Source organism: Aegilops tauschii, chromosome 1, assembly GCF_002575655.3.
Source record: "Aegilops tauschii subsp. strangulata cultivar AL8/78 chromosome 1, Aet v6.0, whole genome shotgun sequence".
In the NCBI taxonomy this organism is placed as follows: Eukaryota; Viridiplantae; Streptophyta; class Magnoliopsida; order Poales; family Poaceae; genus Aegilops; species Aegilops tauschii.
The window spans coordinates 492726708-492745846 of NC_053035.3; the positions used below are offsets into that span (position 1 = coordinate 492726708).

At 44.2% G+C, this 19139-nt stretch overlaps 2 protein-coding genes across 2 annotated transcripts; one reads left to right on the top strand and one right to left on the bottom strand.

The window, feature by feature from the left end:
• The first annotated feature begins 12763 nt into the window (after nucleotides 1-12763).
• On the top strand, nucleotides 12764-14729 carry LOC120969429 (uncharacterized). Its single transcript, XM_045232396.2, has 2 exons — nucleotides 12764-14173; nucleotides 14268-14729. Exons 1-2 carry the CDS (start codon nucleotides 13340-13342, stop codon nucleotides 14598-14600), a joined length of 1167 nt encoding a protein of 388 aa, XP_045088331.1. The 5' UTR covers nucleotides 12764-13339; the 3' UTR covers nucleotides 14601-14729.
• Nucleotides 14730-16237: 1508 nt separating this feature from the next.
• Nucleotides 16238-17515, bottom strand: LOC123493357 (uncharacterized). The gene is made up of 2 exons (XM_040396666.3): nucleotides 17323-17515; nucleotides 16238-16962 (listed from the first exon to the last, which is right to left on the bottom strand). The coding sequence occupies exons 1-2, from the start codon at nucleotides 17416-17418 to the stop codon at nucleotides 16291-16293; spliced, it is 768 nt and encodes a 255-aa protein (XP_040252600.2). The 5' UTR covers nucleotides 17419-17515; the 3' UTR covers nucleotides 16238-16290.
• Nucleotides 17516-19139: the final 1624 nt, after the last annotated feature.

Genomic DNA, 19139 nt, shown 5'->3' on the forward strand with positions numbered 1-19139 from the left:
AAGACACCTCAGGGTCTTCCTTCTTAGCTTATACGATTGGTGGATGCTGATCGGGATCTTGTCCCTAACTAGAACCCCGCACTGAGCAGCAAATGCATCCTTTGTCCGAATGGGTTCAATCGGTTGGCCGTCGCGCGCGATTGCTGTGATCTCAAACCTTTCATCTGAGCGCAACTTTCTCTTCGGGCCTCGTCTTTTTACCGCAGTTGTGCTCGATCCGGAGGGCTAGAAAAAAGAAGAAAGACGAATGTTAATTAATATGTGTACATACCAAAATAATGAATGCATCAATTAGCTAGTCAGCAAAGGCTTAACTAATATATTTACCTGGCCGGACTCTATTCGGTCACCGGAGCCGTCACCACGGGCTCCTTCTTGCACCAGCATTGGGTCACCGGAGCCATCATAATCATGTCTTTCCTCCTCCACTCTTCAATCACCGTAGCCTGCTTCTTCACTCTGTTCTTCCAGACCATCATTGTCGTTAAGATACGACAAGATATCACCTCCTGCTAAGATTATGTCCCCCAACACCTCTTCTGCTTGCTCGTCTCGTCCGTGCTCCATTCTTTCTGCAAATATTACAACATGGCAATTATTACACAAACATGACAGCAGGTGGTTAGTGCAAACGTAGACCTAGCTTATTCCGGGTTTGGGGTGGCCTCAGCAACGCTTCAAGGGTAGGGGCGCGGCGGGAGGGGGTAGGAGACCGACATTGTTTTTTTCTACGGTTTGGGTGTGATCGAGAGTTTTGGTCGAGCGAGAGGGCCGGGGGGTGCTCCCGTGGTATAAGTTATCACGGTCGAGAGGGGGTATAAATATCGACCGTCCATCATGTCGAAGTTATCTGGGAGGGAGTTATATATATCGACAACGACGACATACATACATGGGAAAATAATGTTATCGGGGAGGGGGTATATCGACCCCCCCCACGTGTTGAAGTTATCGGGAGGGGGTTATATCGACAACGACAATGAACGTAAATGGGAAAATAATATTATCGGGGAGGGGGTATATCGACCCCCCTCGTGTTGAAGTTATCGGGAGAGGGGTATATCGACGACGACAGACCCGATAAAACATAAGAAAACGAAGAAGAAACAAAAAGAGGAGAAGAAGAAAAGGAATAGAGGAGAAGATCGAAGAAAAAAAAGAAGAAGAAAAAGAGGAGAAGAAGAAAGGAATAGAGGAGAGAAGAAGAAAAAATAGAATTTTTTCTATTTTTTCTTCTTCTCTTCTATTCCTTTCTTCTTCTCCTCTTCTTTTTCTTCTTTTTTCCTCTTCTTATTTATTTCTCCTCTTCTTCCTCTCCTGTTCTTCTCCTTTCTTCCTCTTCTTATTATCCTTTTTCCTCTCATTCATAAAAAAAGTTCAAATAGAAAATTTCGAAAAAAAGTAAAGGTTTTGCCTAATGCATTGTTCATATGAATATACAAACATTTGCATATTCTACAATAATTAATATCACCAAAAAAATCTATGAACAGAAAAAAATCCTAACTTTTCTAAAAATCTATCTTTTGCATATATACATGAACATATATATACACAGAGAACATATATACATACATATACACAGGGAAAATGCAAAAAATAAGATCTAAAAAAAGGACATATAAACAGATATACACACATACATATACTCATACATATACATATAATTAAGCATATAAATGTGCAGAAAAAACATGGAGGAATTAGGGGGCAGTGCCGGCCCTGACCAAGGCGACAGCGGCGCGTCGGGGCAGGGGCAGAGGCGACGGCGGCGTGGTCGGGGCAGGGGCAGAGGCGTCGGCGGTGAAGGGCGAGGCATGGCGACGACGACGACGGGGACGGGCCGAGGCGGCGTGCGTCGGGGCAGGGGCGCGGCTGACGGCGAGGGCGCGGGCAACGGCGACGGCGACGACGGGCACGGGCAACGGCGACGGCGAAGGCGGGGGGGGGGGGGGGCGGCGGGCGGCGTCGGGGCAGCCTGGCGGCGTCGGCGTCGTCGGGGCGGCAACTGCTAGGTAACTCTGAAAATTTCCTAAGTGTGAACTTATATAGCAAAGCCTTTAGTCCCGGTTCGTGGCACCAACCGGGACTAAAGGTAGGCATTAGTCCCGGTTGGTGCCACCAACCGGGACCAAAGCCCTCTTTTCCCGCCCTTTGCGCGACCAAAGCCCTCTTTTCAGCAGCACAAAGGGCGGGAAGCGGCGGTCTTTGGTCCCGGTTGGTGGCACCAACCGGGACCAAAGGCCTCTTGCTGCCCGCGTCGCGGCCAAAAGTTTAGTCCCACCTCGCTAGATGCGAGGGGCTCGGAGTGGTTTATAAGCCCCGCTGCGGCTGCCCTCTCGAGCTCCTCTCAAATGCAGGCTTACGGGCCTAATCTCAGACTATGCTGTCTGTGGGCCTATTGGGCCTTCTGCGGGCCTGAATCCTGGCCCAGGTTGGGTTTCTAGTCGTATTCATGCCGTGGTAGCCCAATAGGTGGCAGTTTTTTGTCCAGTTTTTTTGTTTTGTTTTTTGTTTTATTTATTTTATTTTGTTTTTTGCTTTATTTTTTAATTCTTTTTGCTTTTAGGTCAAAAAATTATAAACTTTCTGTTAGTGCCATTAGTTTTCAAATTTGAATAGTTTAAATTTGAATTCTTTGAAATTTGTGTGAATCACTAGTTTGTGATTAACTTTACTATAAAAATAGATTTTGGAGTGATTCTTTTTCCTGCTATTTAATATTACTGTGTTTTATGATTCTATTCAAAAACAGATTTTGTTATTTTAGTTTCTAACAAAAAAATCTTTATGATAATGCTTTTTTTATTAAAGTTTCTAACAAAAACATTCTTTATGAAAATTCCTTTTGCTATTGGAGTTTTATAAAAGCTTTTTAGTTGATTCTTTTGGCTATTGAAGAATATTATAGTTTTGTTTTAGTTGATCATAACAGCATATTTTAATTGATTATTTTAGTTCATTCTTTTTGCTATTAGTTCATGAGCTATAAATGACCCTAAAATTGAAAAGCACTACAAATGAACTCTGAATAGGTTGAAAGTTGGCATGGTTTCATCATTTCACCCACATAGCATGTGCTAAAAAGTTGAGAGGGTTATGGCAAAAACTGGATGCACTTCGTGTACAAAACGGACAATCTCTTTCGAAGTATCAGGATTCATACGGAAACTCGTCTGTTACAAAGGGATTTCATTTTTTAAAACTTATTTGAACTCCTGACTATTTGTGTGTTCAAAATGCACCATTCAAAGCCACATCTCATCAATTTTCAACCCTTTCTGAGTTCATTTGTTATTTTTCATGCATTTACTAATTATTTTGAGCTATAAGACCCTAAAATTGAAAAGCATTTCAAATGAACTCTGAAAAGGTTGAAAGTTGGCATGGTATCATCATTTCATCCACATAGCATGTGCAAGAAAGTTGAGAGGGTTACGGCAAAAACTGGATGCACTTCGTGTATAAAACAGACAATCTCTTTCGAAGTATCAGGATTTCATACGGAAACTCGTCTGTTACAAAGGGATTTCATTTTTTAAAACTTATTTGAACACCTGACTTTTTGTGTGTTCAAAATGCACCATTCAAAGCCACATCTCATCAATTTTCAACCCTTTCTGACTTCATTTGTTATTTTTCATGCATTTACTAATTATTTTGAGCTATAAGACCCTAAAATTGAAAAGCATTTCAAATGAACTCTGAAAAGGTTGAAAGTTGGCATGGTATCATCATTTCATACACATAGCATGTGCAAGAAAGTTGAGAGGGTTACGGCAAAAACTGGATGCACTTCGTGTACAAAACGGACAATCGCTTTCGAAGTATCAGGATTTCATACGGAAACTCGTCTGTTGCAAAGGGATTTCATTTTTTAAAACTTATTTGAACTCCTGACTTTTTGTGTGTTCAGAATGCACCATTCAAAGCCACATCTCATCAATTTTCAACCCTTTCTGACTTCATTTGTTATTTTTCATGCATTTACTAATTATTTTTAGCTATAAGACCCTAAAATTGAAAAGCATTTCAAATGAACTCTGAAAAGGTTGAAAGTTGGCATGGTATCATCATTTCATCCACATAGCATGTGCAAGAAAGTTGAGAGGGTTACGGCAAAAACTAGATGCACTTCGTGTACAAAACGGACAATGGTATCATACTCGTCTGTTACAAAGTTGGCATGGTATCATCATAATAGTTGCGGGAGAAAGTCTTCACTTTTTCTTCGCTTGTGTCATTTGCTTATTGCGCCGTAACCATGGATAATCTTCATTGTTTATCAGGATGCTTGGGTCAGCCTTGACTTTGAAGGGAGGAATTTCATGAAACTTTTCATAATCTTCAGACTTGTCTGTCTTGCCCTCCACTCCCACAATGTCCCTTTTTCCTGAAAGAACTATGTGGCGCTTTGGCTCATCGTATGATGTATTCGCTTCCTTGTATTTTCTTTTTCTCGGTCTGGCACCAACCAATGCCCCCTTTAGTCCCGGTTAGTGGCACCAACCGGGACCAAAGGCCTTGTGCTGCCCCGCGTCAAAAGTTTAGTCCCACCTCGCTAGTTGAGAGGGCTCGAGAGTGGTTTATAAGCGCTGCTGCGCCCACCCTCTCGAGCTCCTCTCAACTGCAGGCTTTCGGGCCTAACCGTTCTCTTTGCCTGTGGGGCCTACTGGGCCTTCTGCGGGCCCGAATCCTGGCCCACGGACGGGTTTCAAGTCGTATTCAGGCCGTGGTGGCCCAGTAGGTGGCATAATTTTTTTCTCTGTTTTTTGTTTTCTCTTTTGCTTTATTTGTTTTGTTTTGTTTCTACTTACAACAAAAAACTTATTTATTTTATTTCTAATTACTTATGTATTTTACTTTAATTATTTTATTTTTATTTATTTTACTGCTGCTATTTTTATTTATTTTACTGCTGCTTTTTGTATTTAATTTATTAAGGTTTATTTATTTTAGTTACTATAGTTTATTTTATTTTACTTTATTAAGGTTTATTTATTTTTATTTATTTTATTAAGGTTTATTTATTTTATTTACTATAAAAAAATGAACATAGATGCGCTTATAGAGGAAATTCAACCTAAATTCATAATAAATTTCTATGAAATTTACTGTGAATTTAGGTCAAATTCCCTGTATAAGGGCATCTATTTTCACTTTAAGAGGAGGTCAACAAGGCAGAGAGGGACGAGCTTATAAACTGGTGTGAGCGCCCTTCGGTTGCCGAGGTGGGACTAAACACTGGCCGCAACTAGGACCAGCCCTTTAGTCCCGGTTTGTGGTATGAATCGGGACTAAAGGGTGGTGGGCCAGGAGCGTGGCCCATTGGTCCCGGTTTGTCCCACCAACCGGGACCAAAGGGTCCGGACGAACCGGGACCAATGCCCCCACGAGGCTCGGCAGGCCCCTGGCCGCACGAACCGGGACCAATGCTCACATTAGTCCCGGTCCGTGACTGAACCGGGACTAATGTGAATATTGCCCTGTGACCAAAGCCCAGTTTTCTACTAGTGTAACCTATCTACTATTTCAAGCGAGACACCAAGATTCCCCTCCCGCCACCGGCCAATGGAGCGACAAGCAGGCGTGAGGCAAATACATGCTCACCCGCGGAGATCGGTGGAGGAAGGCTTTCCCCTAGTTGCCTTGTGTGAGGGGGGAAGAAAAAAGTTGTTTAGGTTATCCCCTCCGTCTGTGTTTATTAAGCCCCCTCTTATTTTGGACCGAATTTTGGCCATGAAGTTAACTAATAAAATGTGAACTACTATATGCCACAAGAATTATACGGTGAGAAATCTCGTTCAAAGACAAATTCAGTGGTATATTTGTTCGCTAATCAAATTCATCATCAAAATTTGACCCCAAAAACAAGGGTGCCTTGCAAACCTCATTGGAGTAGTTGATATTCGAGATGCTACATAATTGAATAATATAATTGACCACAAGGCATGCCTCCTTACACCCATGTGCCTGTCGATTAACAGGGTTCATCTAGCTTTCAAAAAAAAAAACAGAGTAGATCCCCCTCTCCTCTCTCTCCTCCTAACTGGACACCAAACCGCAAATATTCTACCACATGCATGGTCCCCACTTACTTTCTCTTCTCCCAACAGGATTAATTTGTGATTGGCATTGGATGGCTCCCTCCGAAATCTTTTCTGCGGACCGGACATAGAAAAGAACATATACCATAGACATTTGCAAGTCAGCTTTGAAGATGCCCTAAACTACATTTTTTTTTCTTTCTACTATGATAGTTATAGCAAGGACTTGATCCTCCGCGAAATCCACGCAGCTTTCCCGTGGTGCAGTTAATTTAGTAAGACCCAAAATGCCACGATGTCTAATATTTGCGCTTTTCTTGTTCTTATGTTTCTTTTCATATTCTTGTAACACGGTACTCCAAATACGCCATGACATCTAGCTAACTGGTACTCCGGATTCAGCATGAAAGGAACACCAATCACCATTTAGCAATTGTATATTGTTTCTTTTGTGAACCTAAGTACTAAGTAAAGTGAAAGCGGAAGCCAAGGCGTTCTCTTTGCTTTAAGAACAAAATTAAGGTCGAATTAAAGGAGGGAGATGCCTTTCCTTCCAGATTCGTGATCGGAGATGATCCCTTTTATCTCCTAGTTTTTTCTTTCTTTTATGCGATTGTGAAACCCTTTATGTCCCAGTTGTGTGCTCTCGTTCTGCATTCTTTGTATCTAAGGCATAGATTTCTGTAAAGACGAGAGATATATATGTTGTGGCCAGGGTGCGTGCGTTAGGAATCTTGAACTTTTTTGATCAAATTGGTGGAGAACAGAACTGATAGGAGATCAAGCCGCTTTTTCCTTTGGATATATACAATGCTTTATTTGACCACCAGCTGTTGAATGTATGGACATTGCCAGCAATATGAGAGTAAGAAATGGACGACATCATACTACCCGATAGAAACCGTTTCCGCTAGAATTTATTTTACCCCAGTTGTGTGCTCTCTTTCTGCATTCTTTGTATCTAAGGTATAGACTTTCATAAAGCAGAGAGATTTATATATTGTGGCCAGGGTGCGTGCATCAGGAATCCTAAACTTTTTGATCAAATTGGTGTAGAACATAACCGATAGGAGATTAAGCAGAGAGATTTATACAATGCTTTATTTGACCTCCAGCTGGTTGTATGTATCGACGTTGCCAGCAAAATGAGAATAAGAAAATAATACTGTGATTAGCCAGCGTGTCCATAGCAGAGGAAAGGATTTGCTTGCTTCAATGCTTGTAGTCGTCGCTAGATAGTCCACGGACATGGTTGTAATTTTGTTACCTCTGTTGTTCTTTGTACTGCCATGATTGAAGATGAATAGATTGTAAGTTTCTCGCAAAAAAAGAGGAAAGGATATGCCCGTTATTTCTATCACCGTGCAAATTATTAATTAAATAAGCTGAAAAATGTTCAATCCTGCTCATATATAGTCTCACGTTTTTAAAACTGATTATCGGCTCATATATAGCTAGAGAGAGTGTGTATGTGTTGTTGCTGCATGCAGTACTATAGCATGTGTTGAAAAGCACCATAGTTAATTAACTGTGCCATGTAGGAGTACTACTAATTACCTACGTATATATTAGTACACATATAGTTAGGTCAGTGTCGTGCCATCCATTTGTGTTTGTCGGTAGATGGGTGGATAGCCAGAACTGGACATGCTTAGAAGAAGGTAGGCGCCGACTATATATAGATATAGCTCACAGGTGGAGACACTGGTTATCACGCGAACATAAACATGACAAGACGAGCATGGAACTAGCTTTTTCTTTTTAGAAAAGGGAGCATGGAACTAGCTAGATTAGATATCGATCTGGATTGCTTAGCTCCATTCCAAGATGAAATGGTTGGTCCAATGTACGTATCAATCATGCACGCATCCAGTCCAAGGATGTCTGTGTAAGTATGACCACGCACAAAGTAGGCGTAGGCACGTCGTCGTCTAGATTCGTTCATTAGACACAAAATGATTCCGGAAGATAAGAATTAAGGTCGAGATAAGTAGGTGCGACCCGACCGAGTGGCCGGCCCACGGCTCATGCCGATATTAATCCCCACCCACCCAACCAGCCTACCACACACAACTATAGTACCACGCGTGCACGCATGTGCATGCATGGAAAATAATATTTCCCTCATTTGGAAATACTTGTAGAAGAAATTGATGTATCTGAACGTATTTTAATTTCAGATAATTATTTTTATTCATTTATACGCCAAGTAACTCCGGACGACATATGTGTGACATAGGAACTAAGCTGACAACCCACACCACCCAGAGCCGCCGATTGAGCTGCATGTGCGGGTGACGAGAACATGATGACACCGGCCATTTTGCCCACACGGATGCTAAAATATTATGGAAGCTCATAAGAATTAGTACTCGTGACTTGTGAGACGTCAACGTCGTGGGGCTATCTATGTATGCATGATCGCGAACTAGTTTGTTTGTTTTTGTTTGGACATGCATCCTTGGTAAATTGGAGAGGACGGGCGCGGCTGGCTACATAGTACTGGGTGGGCATACACACCAGCTGTTTAACTAACCAACACACACAAAGAGATTCAGATCAGAGAGAGACACGGGTGGTAGCTAGAGCACACACGAGACACGACATGCATCTACTACAGGAGTCTGCTAGCTGAGTTTGTGGTGTTGGGAGGAGCCGGAGCTAGCTTAGCGGTAATGATTGAGAAGGCACACCCGCCGGAAATTTGGAAAGGGAAAGGGCAGGCAATGATGTGTGCCGGGGAAAACAGGACAAACAAAACAACCCGATGGCCGGCCAATGAGATCGCCCACTGCCTGCTCCGGCTCTCTCGTGCTCTTGCTTTTGTCATCGCGCAAAAAGGGTTAGCGGCTAGTGGAGGTAATCACCGGTGTTCCTTCCGTCTGATCCAGCGTTGTTCAGTTAGAACGCCAGTTTTGCTGGAAGTAAGAGCATGTACACTACAGTCGGACTTGGTAAATCTGACCCCTTAATCGCTCGTGCACGCGTCCGCTGGTACTCACCGGCACCCCTTAAATAATGTAATCCACATCCGGACACCACAATTATCATATCTCAAATCCATACAAACTCATGCAACTACGTCGGCGCACACACATCGTCCGGCTACTCCATCGCACTAAACTAAATATGTCATGTTTGGCTATGGTGGAGTTCATCCACGGCTGCCCTTGCCCTTCCTGCCGCCATTGTCGTCCTTCTCGCGTAAGTACCAGTCCAAGCGCAGTACGGATCAAGCCGGATTTGCTCGTCGCCGGAGCTGTCCTCGTCGCCGCTGTCCTCCTTCTCCTCCTTCGATGGCAGTCCGGCCATGGCACAGACTGCCCGATTCTACTCTCGAGCGAGGGCATGCATGTTCCTCCGCTGACGTTTCTTCACAATACGGGCGCGGATGGCTTCCTCCTCTGCGGCCGCCCGCGCCGCCGCCATTTCCGCCATGATACGGGTCTCGGCAGCCCTTATCCTCTCATTCCCACGGCGGGCCGCCCGTTCCCGGTGGGACTCATACTCTGCCCGACCGGTGATGGGGAAGGAGAGGTGTTCCGGCCGGGACCGCGAGGATCCAGCACCAGAGGACCCGAGCGCCCGGTGAACCGACGTTATGGCGTCGTGGCGTACGGATCCGTTCGTCGGTCGGGCGATGTCCTCCCGGGAGCGACGGAGTGCAATGCGGACCGCCATTGCCTCCTCCAACCCACACAGGATGACGTCCCAGTCGACGGATCCGGACAGGTCAGAGTCCAATCCGCTGCCTGCCATGGCGGAGAAGGCTGGAAACCGTCGGAGGTGAGCTCGGATGGCGGAGGGGAGTGGAGTGAAGTGGCTAGGGTTTGCTTGGCGCGCGGTCTGGGCCCGGGTCTTGGAATTGACCGCGGCGTTGTGGCGTCAGCAACCGGCTGCACGGCGGTGAAACGTGCAACGTTTTTGAAGGCTACCGGCTGCTTACCCGGCGGCGAGGCAGAGCTGCTGACTGCGAAACGGCGGGCGCTCCGCGTGGCTCCTCATGGCGTGGACGCCTATGGCGCTCCGGGAGACGAGCTTGTTCCCGAGTAAGCGCGGCTTCCCGCAGCATGGTCTGCAGTGGAAGAGTTAATTGCACAGAAGTACCACAATTGGGGCATCACATGCAGATTGGTATCACGATTGCTAATTTTTGCATGTCAGTACCATGATTGCTCCAGGTTTTTTCAAATAAGGCTAAAATGCGTATTTATACGTATTGACGCTCGATCCGACAGCTCGGGCCCACCCGTCAGGTGCCACGCTGGCCAATCGGCGCGTGCCCGCGCGCTGACTAGGACGAGCCGGTGCGCTGCTGCTCTCCAACCCGGTCCGGTCGCACCAGCTCGCCCCCGCCGCACCATTCCCCTCCCCTCCTCGTCTCCTCACTCGCTCGAACCCTAGTCTATGGCGTCGGCGACTCCGGCAGGCGGCGGCGAGGGCATCCATGGCGGCGGTGAGATGCCGTTCTGGCCTCCTAGCGGAACGGCTGGCGTCGACGGCGATGGCGGCGACGACTCCAGCTCCGCGTACTCGACCGACGACGAGGAGGAGTCGATGTTACTCAGCATGGAGCAGCGGTTGCGGTTGGCGCAGCAGTGGGTGGCAAACCCTAGCAGCAGCCATCAGTTGACGCATGGACTTGGCGGCGTGCTGTAAGTACCCTTGTCCTCCTCCTGCTCTGGTTTATCCAATTGGGGATTTTTAGGGTTTGTTCATCTTCTTGTTTATCCAGTTGGGGATTAGGGTTTGTCCAATTGTAGTGACTAGTATAGGACAATTACAGTAACCTAGCAACTCAGTGTATTGCACTCTCAAATTAGTTCAATTACAGTAACAATTTGGGATTATGACCTTGTCTTTTTCCTTGATTTTGCTATTGTGCTGAAATAGTAAAGTACATTGTTCTGTACTGTAAATATTAGACTTACAGGTTACTTTAGTAGCATTGTTCTGTGCTGAAATAGCATCTGTAATAGTAGAGTTAATAGTAAATATTAGACTTACAGGTTACTCTAAATTGTTCTGTACTGTATTGTTGCTCTCCAAATTAAGAGTAATTATAATGAATACATGAAATTTAATTTGTTCTGTAGTTTGGATGAAGACATTTGGCAAGTAAGGATCCATTTTGATGCAAGAGAACCATTGGAGATGAAGCTGTGTGGTTCAGATATTACTTATCTGAATTTGGTTGCAGTGATGGAAACCCAAGGATTTAATGCATATGATTGTTTGTATCACATTGAAAATCCATCTTTAGGAGAGAAAGGGCTGGATTTGGTAGACAGTCATGCAGAATTACAGAAGATAAAGAGGAAGATCCAGGACAAATTGGTGCTTGATTTGCTAGTCAGGGCTTGTCCACCCCCTGATACTGATTTTGAGTTGCAGCAATGTGAAATGCCAGAGTTGTCCACTGTGGTGTACCAAGAGCCTGTTGTTTTCGATCTGAGTGAGCCTCCTGTCTTAGCTGTTGATCAGCAAGGAGTAGTTTTTGAGAGTCAATGTAGCAACTCTAGCACACCTCATCCTGCTGGTGTTTGCACACAAGAAAGCAAGAATGCAACAGCCAAGTTGAAAGCAGTTTTGGAAGAAGAAGAAGAGGGATATCAAGGATTTGAGGCATATGAGGACAGTGATGCTAATGCCTCTGATGAGGATGCTCAAATTGGAAATGACCATCATTACATGGGTGATGATGAAGATGTAGAGGTGGAAGAGGGAAAGAAACAGAGAGAGCTAGAAGTACAAGAGGAAGAATCAGATGATGAGCAATCAGAAGAGGAAGAAATGCTGCATTATGAGGGTGACACTAAAGTTGAGGACCCATTTGAGGTAGAGGAAGATAGGACTTTTGAAGAAGAAGAAGAAACTATAGTTGAACCTGTGAAGAAGAAGCAGAAGCTACCAGTTAGAAGAGGACCAACAACTAGGTCACATTGTAGTAAGCTACCAGAGGTTGAACCTGATTTCAGACCATCATCAGATGAAGAAGAGAAGGTGTTGTTGAGGGAGAGTGATGATGATGGTTTTGAGCCAGCCTCTTTTGTCCTACCAAAGAAAAGGAAGAGTAGGGCAAATAAAAGGCCTGCTAGGAAGTGGTACAATGAGAAAATGGAGCAACCACATGAGCAACTGTGTATGAAGTTGTGTTTTAGGGATCAACATCAATTCAGAGATGCTTTATTGAATTTGCACATACTCAGTCCAGGAATTTTAAGTATCACAGGAATTCAGATCAGAGGATAATTGTTGAGTGTCCAGATAAACAATGCCAGTTCTTTATGGTGGCAGCAGTTATAAAAGGGGAGAAAACCTTTGTAATTAAGAAGATGAGACTAGAGCACACTTGCCCTAGTACCACTGAGACCACCAGGGTTAGTGCTAAGTGGCTAGCACAGAAATATGAGCATCTCTTCAGAACTGATATATCTACTGGTATTCAGACAATAATTGATGCATGCATGGAAAAATATGGTGTAGATGTGCCCAAGTGCATGGCATATAGGGCAAAGAGCATAGCTATTGAAGCTGTCTTAGGAGATCACAAGAAGCAATATCCTAGGCTTAAAGACTATGCTCAGACTGTCATGGACACAAACCCTGGGAGTAGAGTAATAGTCACTATTGTTACTCCAGTACCAAATGCAAAAATACCCCACCCAGGCCCAAGATTCCATGCCATGTTCTTTTGCCTGAATGGAGCAAGGGAGGGGTTTCTCAATGGGTGTAGGCCATTCATTGGTTAGTTCCTGAACCTTGTGCACCATTTACATATTGTAGAGTACTCCATATTGTATATCACTTGAATGTATTTAATGTTTGGAAATGTTGATTATGCAGGTGTTGATGGATGCTTCAGTAAGCTCACTACAGGAGCTCAACTCCTTGCTGCCACTGGTAGAGATGGCAACAACAACATATATCCACTGGCATTTGGCATAGTTGGACAAGAGGACACACCTAGTTGGTGTTGGTTTCTACACCAACTGAAAATTTGCCTAGGTGGAGAAGTGGGCAAGTTTGGACCTTATACTATAATGTCAGATAGACAAAAGGTATGTGTTTGCACATTTCATTTTGTTTTGCACAAGTGTTAACAGTAGCTAAGAGTTTCATTGGTGCATATTTATTTACCTTGTAGCTTAGACTTGTTAAATTGTTTGTGTCAGGGGTTATTGAATGCAGTGAATGCTGTCTTTCCAAATTGCAACCAAAGATTCTGCCTTAGGCATTTATATGCAAATTTCCAAAATGCTGGGTTTAGGGGTGAAGATCTTAGGAAGTGCATGGATAATGCTACCTATGCCTACAATGAACACAAATTTAATATTGCAATGAATGATCTTAGAGCTGAAAGTGAGGAAGCTTGGGAGTGGCTTACTGCAATACCAAAAAAAACATGGGCAAGGCATGCATTTGACACAAACTGCAAGACTGACTTGGTAGTGAACAACTTGTCTGAGGTGTTCAACAAGTACATTCTAGATGTTAGGAGAAAACCTATAAGGACAATGTGTGATGGGATAAAAGATAAGCAGATGGTGAGGTGGCATAGGAACAGAGAGAGTGTAAAGGCAGCAAGATGGGATATAACACCTCATTACAGTGAGAAGCTAGAGGTTGAGAAGGAGAGGGCCAGATATTGCAAGCCAATACAGGCAGGGGTCAACTTATGGCAAGTTACAAGTGGGCAACAAACACATGCTGTCAACCTGGAACTTGAGACTTGTGGATGCAGGAAGTGGGACCTTAGTGGCATACCTTGCAACCATGCCATCTCTGCAATAAACAAGGCTAAAAGGAAACCAGAGGATTATGTCAGCAAATTCTTCAAGAAAGATTTTTATGCTGCAGCTTATGAACCAATGATCTTTCCTGTGCCTGGTGAGCATGATTGGACAAGGACCCCTGGTCCAGACATAGAACCACCTGCATTCAAAATCAAGAGAGGAAGAAAGAAAGAAAAGAGGATCAAGCGCAAATTTGAAGTACCAAAGCCAAAAGACACTTCAAGAATGGGGACCATAACATGTGGCAATTGTGGTCTCCAAGGGCATAGGTACACAAACTGTCTTAAACAGTTGAAGCCTGAGCTAGCTTTGAGGAAGAATAAGCATGTGGTAATAATTTTTCACCTTGAAATATACAAATCTTTCCTTTATTTCTTGTACATTTCTTTCTAGCATTATTAACTGTTTTCCTTTTCTTTGTAAGGCTACTCCAAGTAACTCACAGCCAAGAGCTGCTGGTCCTTCTACTACAACAACAGCAAGACAGCCAAGAGCTGCTGCCAGAGGAGCTGCCAGAGGAAGAGGAGCTGCTACTTCTACTACACCACCACCATCTGGAAGAGGAAGAGGAAGAGGAGCTGCTACTTCTACTACACCACCACCATCTAGAAGAGGAGCTGGCAGAGGAAGAGGAGCTGGAAGAGGTGCTCCAAGGCCATTCAGTGCCCCCAGGCAATATGCTGACATTCCTACTGATGGTACACACACTGGATGGATGTCCTACTTCACTGCTAGCAGAGGAAGAGGAGCCATGTAATTTGAAATGATGTGGTGTTATTTTGGTTGAACTTGATGCTGATGTTGATGTGTTGTTGCCACTTGATGCATAATTTGGCACAATCCAGTACTGGTTATTGTAATGTTGAACTTGAGGTGGAGTACTATAGTTGGGGCACCATATTTTGGTGTTGAATATGTTGCTACTGGATATGTATGTGTTGAACTTGAGGTGGTTATCTGAATGTTGAACTTGAGGTGGTTATTGTAATGTTGAACTTGAGGTGGAGTACAGTATTTGCAAAGCAGTAACACATTTTCAGTTACTTGTTTCAAATCAGTACCAATACTGCTGCTAGTTGTTGCATGTCAGTACCAATATTGGGGCATCACATAACATGCAGTACCACATTTGGGGATTCTGACATGTGGGATAGATACCTCTCCTACTATTAAAGTGACAGCACAAGATCTCAGATTTGGGAAGGAAACTAGGGTTCGTCCACGCTGTGTCCATTTGGAGCGCAGCAAAGGAGAAGAAGGAGAAATCTCAGCGTGGAGGCGCTGACTGGGGCCGGCGGTGGAGAGAGAGATGTCGTGGTCGTCCAGTGCCGGGTTCGCTCCCGGATTTCGTCGAGCTGCAGGAAGGAGGATGGAGGAGTCGCGCTCGCCGGTGCGCTACCGCGAGCTCCCAATGGCATACGAGCCTCCAGTGATGTGCCACTGCTCACCTCCGAGGAAGGCGCCAAGATGGATCTCCTGGAGCAGGCAGAACCCTGGTAGGAGGTACTATAGCTGCGTGGATGCTATGGTGAGTGTTGTTTTTTTGCCTAATTTCCTTCCTTTTTCTTCTGTGCAATAGTATGTGAAATGATATATTTTTGGAAATTTGTTTGTGCATCTTAATAGCACGGTGGCTGTGGATTTGTGCAATGGCATGATGATCCATTGCCCACATTCTAGAGTGAGCTCATTGGGGATCTACGTGATGAAGTATGGAGGCTTAAAGGTGCAACTGTTGCTAGATCTGAAGATCAATTTCCAATGCTGACTCCAAGTGAAGATGATGGCACAAGGGAGGCCATGTTTCTGTCTCTGCAAACTCAACTCAGAGAGAAGAATGCAGAGATTGTAGGGATTAGGGCCAAATTTCACAATGTGTTGTTTCTTTTCACTATATTTGTGCTTGGGTTAGTTGCAGGCAAGATATTAAGTTAGTTAGTTGGTTTAGTTGCAGCCAATCTAAATGCAATGTACTATCTGGTTTAGTTGCTCTAGTTTAAGCCAAGTTGTAATGGATCAAGTGGTAATGGATCAGTGAAGTTACCTTCTGATGCAATGAGATTTAGTCAGTCTTGTTCCTCTTTTATTTTGTATGACATGAGTGGTTTGCTGCAACATTGTCATAATGTATCATCATCAACATATCCTTCTACATAATCAGCATATCCATACATAATAAGAAACTGATCACATTAGTTTCTGGAGTTCAACTCATTATAGCCATACATAACCATTGTTCACAATACATAGAGGAGTTCAACTTCAAATGCATAGTTCATCCTTTTCTCACAAAAGGATGAATAGCATAACTACTACATACATGCACAGCCATAGTTCACCATTAGTAGAAGCATACAGTACACAACCTTAGTTCCTAGATGCTAGGTCATTACACAACCATCATTCCCAAAAGGTCAGCAATGCCCCTAATCTCATTTTCATCTTCTTCACTTCTCCAAGATGGCCTGAATCCCCCTGAACTTCTCCTTCAACTTTTCATTCTGAAACTCTAACTGCCACTTCTCTTCAATATGCTTTTCATTTCCCTTAAGCAGATCAGCAACCTGAAGCTTCAACTCTAGCTTCTCTTTGGTGAGCTTCTCCTGACACTTTGTTAGCTCTGCATTCTTCAGCTCCAAATTCATACTAGCTTCAGTAAGCGCTTGCTTCTCTTTCATTTTGTTCAACTTCAAGTTCTGAATGACTGTTGCTTGAGCTCTTGTCAGGTTGAGCAGCAGCTCATACTTCAGAGTAAGTTTCTGGGTCTCTTCATCTTTCTTTGCCATCTCACTTGCCATATGTGCCTTCATATCATCAATCAGTTCTTTTCTTACCTCCTGCTGATATGTAATGGCAGACTGCAGATGTCTGAAATCCACCACCTTATCTTCCTGGAAGTTCATCAGCTCATGCACATCTTGGACTAGCTTGTCATAGTTGGCATCCAGCTTGTTCTTCTCTTCTGTCAGATGGTGGATAGTGAAAGAACTTTCAAGATTGTCATTCACCCTAGCAGTTTTGGCATCTTCAACCATTGCCCATAGCTTCAACAATGCATTCTGCATTGTTGGGGGCCACTGGTGATCAACCCATTCAACAAAGCCACAATTGCTACCTGCCTGCAAAAACAACAACAACACCAACACAGTTCATACAACAAGTAATTACACAAGATAACTGCAGTTGCCAAAAAGAATATCTATATTTAGCATCAGACCACTACATTTAACAAGAGGAGCAGCCACTTGAGTAGCTGACTGACTAGGTTAGTTATCATTTTTAAGCTACTCTAGTACCACTATTAACCAAAATTACTATGCCATTGTACTCCAGCAAAATATACTCATGCTTGACCTAAATAAGTTACTCTAATGCCACTATGAACCAAAATGTTGACAGCAAGGAGAGTACTCCAGCAAACAGAGTTCAATATTGCACTGACAAAGTAAGAAAAAAATCACTATGCCTACAATCCATACCGGCTGTGCACATGCTAAAAACCGCCTGCCTGTGTCTGTTCCTTCAAAGGCAACAAGCCTCTCAGATGCCATCCCGTGCTTCTCACATGGAGACATCACATCCAGCTCAAGCCCCTTGTAATCTGGATCTTCAAGGCTGAAAGGGACCTGCAGAAGCTCGCACAAAGACAATGGGCAAATCAAAACCTACCAAAATCAACCAAATCAAGAAATCCCAAATCTGCAACCCTAACCCTAAACTCACTGTACTGACCTCGTTGAGACCGTCTGTGGAGGAAGAATGCATGTACGGGAGGCTAGACTGGTCGTCGCTACTTTCGTCCTCCAAAACCATGGCGTCGGCGGGGCGGTGCGGCGGCCGGCAGTCGGGACGCAGGCGGCGGCGACGGAGGAAACGAGTGAGGAGAGGAGGAGGGGAGGGGAATGGTGCGGCGGGGGCGAGCTGGTGCGACCGGACCGGGTTGGAGAGCAGCAGCGCACCGGCTCGTCCTAGTTAGCGCGCGGGCACGCGCCGATTGGCCAGCGTGGCACCTGACGGGTGGGCCCGAGCTGTCGGATCGAGCGTCAATACGTATAAATACGCGTTTTAGCCTTATTTGAAAAAACCTGGAGCAATCATGGTACTGACATACAAAAATTAGCAATCGTGGTACCAATCTGCATGTGATGCCCCAATTGTGGTACTTTTGTGCAATTAACTCGCAGTGGAAACACAAGAACGGCCACCGTTTGGATCGGGATTGGGGCGGTTGGTAGATGGGGACGAAAGCCGTCCCGTTGCCTCTCCCTTATCCGATCTGGGGGCGTTGCGGGCCTGTGGGCAGGCCATATGGTTGAACGGCCGAAGGCCCATCTCTATCCCCAAAAAAAGGGAGAAACAAATACAGAAATTTGGGTTGTGCCCAATGCTTTGGGTTCCGCAGATTCGGCCTAGGTTTTTCTTTTAAGTTTCTCGTTTTCTGTTTAGCTTTTAGCTATGCAGTTTTTGTCTATGTGTGTTTTTTTTTACAGTAACTTATTGTATATTACTGTACCACACGCACATTGTGTATCAACATATATGTTCCGGCAATTTATAAATTGCTATGTGTTGATCGATTCACATGCATTTTTACAACATGATTAATTTACATGGAAGTAAATTAATGGGCATGATTATTCATGCTTTATATATTGGGCATATCCAAGAAAAATGTTGATGAGATTGCCATTGATAGCATCGAATTTTTGACTTGGGCGATGAATGTCAAGATTAATTTGGCAGCCCGGGATCTCAGTTCCCACATAACCACACCCGCTCAGGGGCTCCAGCTATAGTCGCTATAGCAAAGTATGTCGCATTGCACTTCACTACACCATGATCTATAAAAATAGAGTATCTGATACTCTAGAGCTCTTTTGAGGAGCAATATGATCAATATAGGGTGATGATAATGCTTGAAGTGCACAGGAAATGGATGCACGTCCGATTCCATGACTTGGAGTCTATGGTAGCATACAACTCTTATGTGCATCAGATCAACTTGTAGTTGAGGTTCTGCAATATTGCAGTTCTGGATGTTAATCTCATCGAGATGCTCTCCACTTTCAATCCTTGTATGAGGATTTAGATTGAATAATTTCATCAGTTGTGAAGGAAAGTGGAGGTGTGATGAGAAGTAGAATAAGAGTAGAGCTCAAAGGGCCAAAAGTCATTTCAGGAACAATGACAGGGCTAGCAACTCTGGTGGTTGCTATACGTGTGGTTGTATAACTGATTGCAAGGACAAGTGATATTTCCAATCATTTGGTGGATCCGCATGCAATCAATTGCCAAG